The sequence below is a fragment of the Callospermophilus lateralis genome, chromosome 11 (genome assembly GCF_048772815.1).
Source record: "Callospermophilus lateralis isolate mCalLat2 chromosome 11, mCalLat2.hap1, whole genome shotgun sequence".
Classification (NCBI taxonomy): domain Eukaryota; kingdom Metazoa; phylum Chordata; class Mammalia; order Rodentia; family Sciuridae; genus Callospermophilus; species Callospermophilus lateralis.
The window spans coordinates 49670853-49679807 of record NC_135315.1 but is presented as its reverse complement, the minus strand read 5'-3'; the positions used below and the strand labels follow the sequence as shown (position 1 = coordinate 49679807).

The 8955-nt window shown below is 44.0% G+C and overlaps 1 protein-coding gene across 2 annotated transcripts in view; it reads right to left on the bottom strand.

Annotated features, from left to right (window-relative positions):
- Window positions 1-967: 967 nt before the first annotated feature.
- Window positions 968-8955, bottom strand: part of Trpv3 (transient receptor potential cation channel subfamily V member 3) — a 29189-nt gene continuing 21201 nt past the window's right edge. The window contains exons 12-17 of one of the 2 annotated variants that reach the window (XM_077110533.1): window positions 7407-7572; window positions 4773-4839; window positions 3771-4045; window positions 2629-2741; window positions 1300-1379; window positions 968-1065 (exon numbers count right to left, since the gene is read on the bottom strand). In XM_077110533.1, the coding sequence (XP_076966648.1) occupies window positions 968-1065; window positions 1300-1379; window positions 2629-2741; window positions 3771-4045; window positions 4773-4839; window positions 7407-7572 (799 nt within the window). The remainder of the gene's footprint in view (window positions 1066-1299; window positions 1380-2628; window positions 2742-3770; window positions 4046-4772; window positions 4840-7406; window positions 7573-8955) is intronic. The other variant, XM_077110534.1, reaches the window with a different exon arrangement.

Below are 8955 nucleotides of genomic sequence, written 5' to 3'. Positions count from 1 at the left end.
ACAGTGAACAAAATACTTACTACCGGAGCATTTCAGTAATTTTGCTAAATTCCCTAAGGAGAAATAACTGTTGTACACTAGTTGCCTCAGAGATTGAAAACCATATAAATAGAACAGCTGCTATTTCTGTCCCAGCTCAGAAGCATGCCCTATGGCAAGGCCCGAGGGGGAAGGAGCCAAGTTCTTTCACCCAGATCACAGCACATCTCCTGCAAACCTCCTGTGAATAAAGAAAAGCTTATTGTTGGGCTCTGGCCACCCTGAGGCCAAGTATATAATGTATATCCAGCCCCAAAGCTCAAAATCTACTTCTCAGCTTTTAAATTCACCTACTTCACCTAAAGTGATTTGCATTCAAAAATGAAATGTCTTTTCTATTTTAAAATTAAAACACTGTGTTAATTACACTACTAAAAACATCTCTTGGTTTGAGATGATTTGAGCCCTGTGGGTTTCATTCCAAGGGTGGTTTCCTGTTACCTGAAGGCTCTAGAAAGGCATTTCCATAGCTCATTCCCCTCCTCCTCCAGGATATCCAATTTGGCTCAATCCCTTGCACATTCTGGGATGAGATCTAAAGTCTCCCACAAATTCACGAGACCCAGTCACAGTACTAAGAGAGATGGTAGAATCTGTGGTCTGGGAAAGACTGCCCTCCCTGCCCCTCAGGCCTGTGCCCCTTCCTCAACACCTATCATCCCAGCCAAAATGATCTGGTCAAACCAGAGACTTCACCCAGACTTTAGGAGCCTCCTGGGCTCAGGACTGTGGGCCTACTGAACATCAAAATCCAAGTTGTTTCCCTCTTGGACGCTGACAGCTGCCTCTCAGAGAGTCCCCCGCTCTTCCTGAAGAGCTTTTTGCTTCTCTTCTTGTCCGCCACTCTGCACAGCCCCACGGCACAGAATCCAGGACCCAGCCTGCAGCATCTAACACCCCATGCTCACACCAGCTTTGGGTTCTGCTTCTACACTGAAGTTTCTGGAAATTCATCCATTTCGTCAAACGCATTGAGAGTGGTTTTGCTGTTGTTTCTGGAAGAATCTTGGATTTTGTTGATATCTGCTTTTAAAAAAGAAAGGCTATTTTAGATGTACATCACTCTGCATACCACATTTCCATGTCTTAGAGTACCACCTAATTTTTAAAAGTTGTCCAGCTAGAGTGATAGAGGCCCTAAGAACCAATTTAATTCACTCTCCATTTTATAGTTGGGGACAATCGGGCCCTCAGAGTTGATATGCACAAGGTCACATGGTCAAAGAGAAATGGGCCCCCACCACCTCACAGCAACAGTACCTGTCCGTTTGATGGGTCCCGGATCTTCGTTAAGGAAGGAGACATGCGTTTTCCATTCGGTCCACTTCACCTCATTGATCCTGCAAGTGTGGTCATCATTTTCACTACTTCACAACTACACTTCATCAAATGCAAACAAATAGACTGCATTCGGGATGTCCTGGTTTCCATACAGCTCCCCTTCTGTGCATCCCAGAGATCTAGCACACCCCTACCCCATTCAGGCACACTAGCATGGTGAGGGTTTGAAACCCACCCAAGCCCCATTTTTCCCTGGCCTGGAGGTGAGGTAGGAGTGTAGGGATGCCAAGATGACAGAGGCAGGACACAGGGAAAAAACGCTTGCTGAAGTACAGGACAGGGAGATGACTCATCATATTCCTGTTTAGGATAAGTCCCATTACCATGGCAACTCCAGCACTGGAGGGCTTATCACCATAGCAACTCCTACCACAAGTTCTGTATCCCAATTAGGTGGAAATAAAGTGACCAATAGGAACAAATGGGGCAGGGTTTCCAATCAGGTCCGCAGGAAGGACATTTAAGATAAGAATCTATGACATTGGTCTTGAGCCATTTTTTTCCCAATCAACTGGCTCCAATTTAATGATGTACTTTAACTTTTGATAAATCTTCGCTAAGGCTGTTTCTCTTGTGTGTCTTGCTCAATTCTCTATTCAAAACACCAGGGACCTGGACCCCAGTTGGACCCTTCACCAGTAACAAGAGTGTCCAAATCAGACACTTTTCTTAAGGTGTAGATTACAGCCAGACATGATGGTTTTCAGGGGTTTGGAAGTGCAGTCAAGACAAGTAAGTACATTCCACTCAAAAAAGACCATCGATAGGGTCAGGAAGTCAGGTAGTAGGTAGGAAGAGATATGTTTATCCAAAAAGGTGGTCATGGGATGAAAGAGGTCTGTTTTTAAAAGTCAGAAAGCTTGAGATCTATGGAAAGTAGCTCACTTTCTGTTTGGCAATGACAAATGTGCCCCCAAGTCCTATGGCGTCACATGAACTCACATAGTATAGACAGAAGGACAAAGGCTATCGGGTTGGCAAATATCTTCAAAGTCAGTCAGAAAAGGCCACAGAGACACATTCAAAAGAGCAGAGGGGGACCCCCAGCCAGCCTCAGTCTCCTTCTGACTCCCTTCTGAAGCTCAGGCACCTTATCCCAGGCCTATGCCCACATAAGAGCAAACCCCACCTTCTGAGGAGCCACAAGGCAGGTGTGTCATGGCAAGTGAGTGTCAACTGTGCTTCTCCACCACACCACTGTCCACTGACTCATCCTTCTGTCCACCCAAGGGCCTTCCCCTTCCTTACCGGAGGCACAGCCGGAAGTCTCCCTCTGCGACTTTACACAGCTCTCCCATCCGGAATCGGCTTCTCAGCCATTCTGGTAACATTTTCTCAAACTCCAAGATTGTCCTGGCTCTCTGAGGAAAAGAACAAGCCTCAGCTCTTTGCTCAGAACCCAGCTCCATAGGAGCATGCACACACACACACACACACACACACACACACACACACACACAAGTGCACACACAAACCATCAAACAGCCCCCTGCAGCCTAGCTGGAGGCTTAATACATAGATCCTAAGCTAACCTACAGAATTCAAATACAAAAAAAGCAGAAAGTTTGAGAAAGAGATTTGAGTTAAATAATGTCAGAGATTTGATGTAAATAATGTCTCTGAAAGTCCAGGAGCCTCCTATCTGAAAATGTTAGGATCCTGGAATCTCATCTGGGGGAAGTCCAGAGGTCATGTAATCCCACACCTCTTCCCAGGTTTGGAATTCCCTCTGCAGTTCTCCTGCTCATAATTTGCCTAGTAGCTCCTGAACATCATTGCCAGTCCAGTTAAGAAGGTCATAATGATTAGAAATCTTCTTGTGGCAAATCAAAGGCTGTTTTCCCTATCATTTCCCACCCCACCCCATATACCTCGTTTCTGCCTTCTGGGGCCACAGAAGGGGGCTGCTCCCTCTTTCAAGGTAGCTTGGCAGATTTCTGAAAGAACTCTCTCCTTCTTCGACCCTAGTTTCAACAACCATTTCTTATGAGGCACAGTCTCCAGTCCTCTCCCAAACCTGGTCATCATCTCTGGACCCATCCTGTGGGTTGGAGTCCTCAACAAGGGAGGAGTGTTAAGGCCAGGATAAAGCACAGTAGAACTGTCATCTCCATTGTCCTGTAGCTTATACTTCTCTTAATGCAATCTAAGTCACACTTCAGCGTCCACAGAGCACACTGTTGACTCTGAGCAGAGCATCCCCATAAGGCTGGGTTTCTCTGCCACATTTCCTATTCAAAGAACCTGGACTAAGGCTTCCTCAGACCTGGTTTATGCAGATTCCCAGGCCCTGCCCCAGACCCAGCAGTGCTGATGGTGATTGATGACCAGGTGCTGAGCCAAGTCCCTGGGGAGCTTTCCACACCGAGTCACTGCCCAGCGCAGCTCACCTGTAGGCGCCAGATCCTCTCACTCTCCTTGGAGACATTCTCCACTGTCTCTCCCATCAGGGCGATGAGCATGTTGAGGAGGAGGACGAAGGTGAGGATGACGTAGGTGATAAGCAGGAACAGGAAGAGGATGGGGTACGTGGAGTTCTGCTGGATTTTCAGGTCGCCCAGGCCTATGGTGAGCTTGAAGAGCTCCAGCACCGCGTCACTGAAGCTCCCGTAGGAGCTGCAGTCCTTGTTGTCCTCGGAACATTTCTCAATCAGCGAGGCCAGGGCTAAGAGGGACATAAGGGGATGCTTGCTTCTGCCTTTCTGAGTAATTACCCGACATTTGCACACGTGCACGCGCACACACACACACTGCAGACCTCTGCCTCTTCCCTCTGGACCCCGGAGGCCTCATCAGGCTGGTTTCTCCACCCTGAGCTCCTGCAGGAGCCTTCGTGCCTAACAGAGCCAAGCTCTTCTTTCCCTCCTCCACCCCCTGTTCAGCCCTTGCTCACAGGAGCACTCAACCACTGAGACACATCCCCAGCCCTATTTTGTATTTTATTTAGAGACAGGATCTCACTGAGTTGCTGAGTGCCTCACTTTTGCTGTGCTCCTATTTTCTGAAGATCATCCATCAAATCTCTGTGAACTCCAGTTTCCCCATCTGTACTACAGAGCTTAAGATGCTTGCCCGGCCTATCCTGGATTGTGGGGGCCAACGGAGACGAAGGATGTGAAAGTGGGTGGCAGTTGCCTCTGTGTGGATGGGTAAGAGTGACAGGCTGGGTCTCCCAGCCTTGGTTACTTGAGGCTTAGAGGATGAGGGATATGATTCCCACTTGGTCATGTTGTTGAGAGAAGTAAAAGATGCTGCTTAGAAAGCACTGAGAGCAACAGGTGCCCCACTCATCAGGAGCTGGTGTAACTGTTGCCAGGGCTGCGTGTGCTGTCTCATTTTGACATCTACATAAAGTGCTTTACAAATGCTATGATTATTTATGAAGCAATTACCTACTCCAAATCCAAGTAAGAACACGATATATACAAACAAGAACTTCAGGACATCATGCAAAATGACCTACAAAGAAACAGGATTCATGAGCACCTATTCACCATCTGCTGATCTCCTTGCTTCTTCCCTTCCTCTCCCAGCCCTGGGCCCTAACCCTGCCTTCACTCAGGCCATTCTCCCTTCCCCCAGCAGAACCCTCCTGATGCTCTAGACTCAGCTCTGCCTCTGCCTCCTCCAGGAAGCCTTCTGGTCCTGGAGTCAGCCCCAGGTTCTCTTCTCCTCCACCTCCTGAACTCAGGCCCTGGTTTACCCTCTCCCTCTCCCGATAGGGTCTCCTACCTGGAGTCCTCGACCCTCCTGGAGGCAGTGGCATGCTGGAGCCAGCTCATACCAGCTCCCAAGAGCTGAATGTTGAATTCTCATGAATTTTGTGAGCTGGCTGTTAAACAGTTAAATTTTTGTAAATTTTGTAAGCTGTTTGTGAAACACAGTCATTTTTAAGAACTAAATCAAACTTTTCATTATAAGACAATTAAGTTCTGAGGATCTAACGTACAGCCTCAGACTGTAGTTAACAGTACCAATTTGTATATTTGAAATGTGCCAAGAGTAGATTTTAAATGTTCTCAGCACACACACACACACACACACACACACACACACACACAGTAACTACGCAAGGTAATGGATGCATTAAGTAACTTGAAATGGATGATCATTTTGAGGTAGAAAAACATAAGGATAGGTAGAAAGGAGACATGTCAGACAAACCAAGGGTCACCATGAGTTAAAGTCCAGATCTAAAGTCCTCTTTACCATGGATTAAAAATCCAGATTTAAAGGTCACTTTCACAAACTTCGGTCACAAAATAATTAAATAAGCCATTAGACTTTATTCCTTGAGTCTGTCAATAACTTCTTTCCTGACCTGGATCTAAAGGAAAAAGAAGTCTGAGGATGTCTTTCTTCCACAAGTAGATATCCTTGTGATTTATATTTTTGGAATCTGATATATATATTTTGGAATCTAATTACTGCATCTACATTTCGTGCTCTTAATCAAGCCCTCAGTATCACCCCAGTGTAGTACTGTTTCAGTCCACAAAGCAGATCGATAAAATTCCCATGGGGAAATTATTAGTGATTTTTCTTCAAAAACAAAAAAAAAAAGGAAAATGACCCCTGGCAGGTACTATGAAGTCAGAGACCCAAAGACCTGAAAACACCCTCTTAGACCAAGTCTCTGCACTACAGATTTGACATGTATAAATATGCCTAAGACTACCCACCCTTACCCTGTCTCTCAGAATGTCTACTACCTTCTTTCTCTCAGTAAATTCCATCTGTGTCTCACTTTGACCCATCCTTAAATTCCTTTCTGCAATGACATCAAGGACCTTCATGGCCCAAGCTGACGTTCACCTCCGTGTTGGGGAACCTTCTCAAGACCCCTGTGCTGGTGACATTTCACAATGTGTGTATGTATGTGTGTGTGTGTGTGTGTGTGTATCACTATATATATATATATATATATATATATATATATATATATATATTCATATTCCTCACACAGTACACCTTAAATTTCGATTTTATTTGTCAATGGTTTCTCAATATATCAAAGGAAAAAGAAATCAACTTTTTTGCAAAACATAAACATATTAAAAATAAAGATAATAAATGTTCAAAACTAATCATTCCCTTATTATTTTACTACATTTTACAATTATCTATGTTTTTGAGGTTTTTTACCTCTGTTGTAGCCCCATGGTGGAAACACTACATAAGGATGTGTAACTGCACATCTCTTCCCAATTCTGTCTTCGGCAACATAATGTCAGTAACAGGAAATCAGCCATGGTGGAGCTTGACAGCAGGAAGAGTGGTAAACACTACAAATCAGATTGACTCACTGTTTTATTGATGTCTATGTGTATATTTAAATCAATGACAGAGAAAATGTGAAGGCAGCTTCAACTTCAAAATTTCCATAGCTGTTACATTATAAATAGCCCACAAATAGCAACAAGATGGCCTTCAAGTATCTGCAAACAATTATCCTATTCAGGAAAGAAGTTGCCCAGCCATGGACAAACTAGTGGAGTTTCAACTTAAGTCTTCATTGTTTCACTCTCATCTTAACTGCTTATAAAATAAAACATAAACTGGAACAACACACATTTGTCAATTGCAGTTTGGCAACAGATGAAAGAATTTAATTAAAAACAAAGTATTCTGTGAGACTCAATTAGCTATGTGGAACTTATACTAAAGCATACTGCATGCAATAAACGTATGCATTTATACACATATGCTAGTTTACACGCACACACACACACACACAAATACACACAGAGCAACTGTTTCATATTTTCCAGCACACCACTGCCCAGGGATGAGAACTTCCTTCATTCACAAAGTATGTCCCTTCTCAATGTCCAACAAGCCTGGGCATTGTAAGATGTGGACACCTAAAGTCTGGTCAAAAGCCAAGGAAGACCATAGCATTCGGGAGAAGGAGCCATGGATCGATTGTCACGTGTTAAGCCCTTTTTCTCTACAGACTTCAGTTTCCCCACTTAAAGAAAGGGCACCCTCTGAGGGCCCTCCCACCTGTGCAGTTCCCTGCGTACCTTCTGGATCATGACGCTGTACATGCCCATGGACTGGAAGCCGCGTGTGTAGTAGAGCATGTTCGCCCAGCCCAGGGCCATGGCCAGCACGAGGCAGGCGAGGTACTCTTTGTAGGCAAACAAGTACAAGAAGACAGACAGTATCACAAGCATAGCTTGGATAAAACTGTTCAGGAGACACAGGAGACAAGGGCCTTACTCACTTCTCAGCATCAGGGCAGAGACATTCAAATCCCTCAAACCTTAAACCCCATGAACAGTCACCCTGGGGGCCCGGACTGACAAGATAAAGGCTGCCTTGGATCCACACATCTAAACCCCAGCCTATTGAGGACATCGCCAGATGCAAGTCAGGACCAATCGTGGACTAGTTGTGACTGACAGGGACTTAAAAAAAAAAAAAATACAGCCAGGTGAGATGGTGCACACATGTAGTTCAGAAGTTTTGGAGAGTGAGCCAGGAGGATTGCAAGTTCAAAGTCAATCTCAGCAACTTAGCAAGGCCCTAAGCCATTCAGTAAGACCCTGTCTCTAAATAAAATACAAAAAAAGGGCTGGGGATGTGGCTCAGTGGTTGAGTGCCCCTGGGTTCAATCCCTGGTACCAAAAAAAAATTTATATATGTATATATATTTTTATATATACTTTACATACATTTATTTACACACACACACACACACACACACACACACACACCCCAGGGCTCCAGGAGATTCTGACATGCAGCTCAGGAGGATGTATGGTTTTTAGAACACGACAATTTATGATTCCCATATATCATAAACCACTTGGGAGCCACTAGGCTACACCAAGGATGCAGTGAATAATTACATTTTTAACCAAAATGAAAAATGCTGTGAACATTTATACTTAAAAAAATCAATCAAGTCCTTCAAAACCTACTCTTTTCTTTAAAAAAAAAAAAAAGCTTTAATATATGGTAACCAAAATAAGTCAGTCACAAAAAAACAAATCCTGTATGCTCCACTTACATGATGTACCCAGAGTAATCAAATTCACAAGAGATGGAAAATAGACAGGTGGTGGCCAGGGTGTCAAAGGGAAAAAGAGAATTGTTGTTTACTAGGTACAGAGTTTCAGTTTTGCAAGATTGGTTGCACAGCCAGTTGGATGTACTTCACAATTTTGAGCTGAACACTTAAAAATGGTCAAGATGCTTTTATTTTTATGTGCACTTTAGCACAATTACATTTTTAAAGTACAATATATACCACACATAGGATATGCAAATGCACTCATCAACAGTGCATATACTCTGCCAACACAGGGTTAAAAACACTCTCCTGCTTATAACATCTGACAGTTTCCACAATTATAAAATGCCTAACCATAATTAGGACACATAAAGCTTGTTTTTCTGGCAGAGTGGAGAACAAATGAATGATCAATTGCAGTGGGAATGAAATGAGGAAGAAGGTCTCCACCTTTCTCTATGCTAACAAAACAATAAAGAATCAAAAGAACAGGGCAATGGACTGAAACCAGTAGTTGTATAAATACATTCTTCTCTGGAATCATGCTTCCTCTA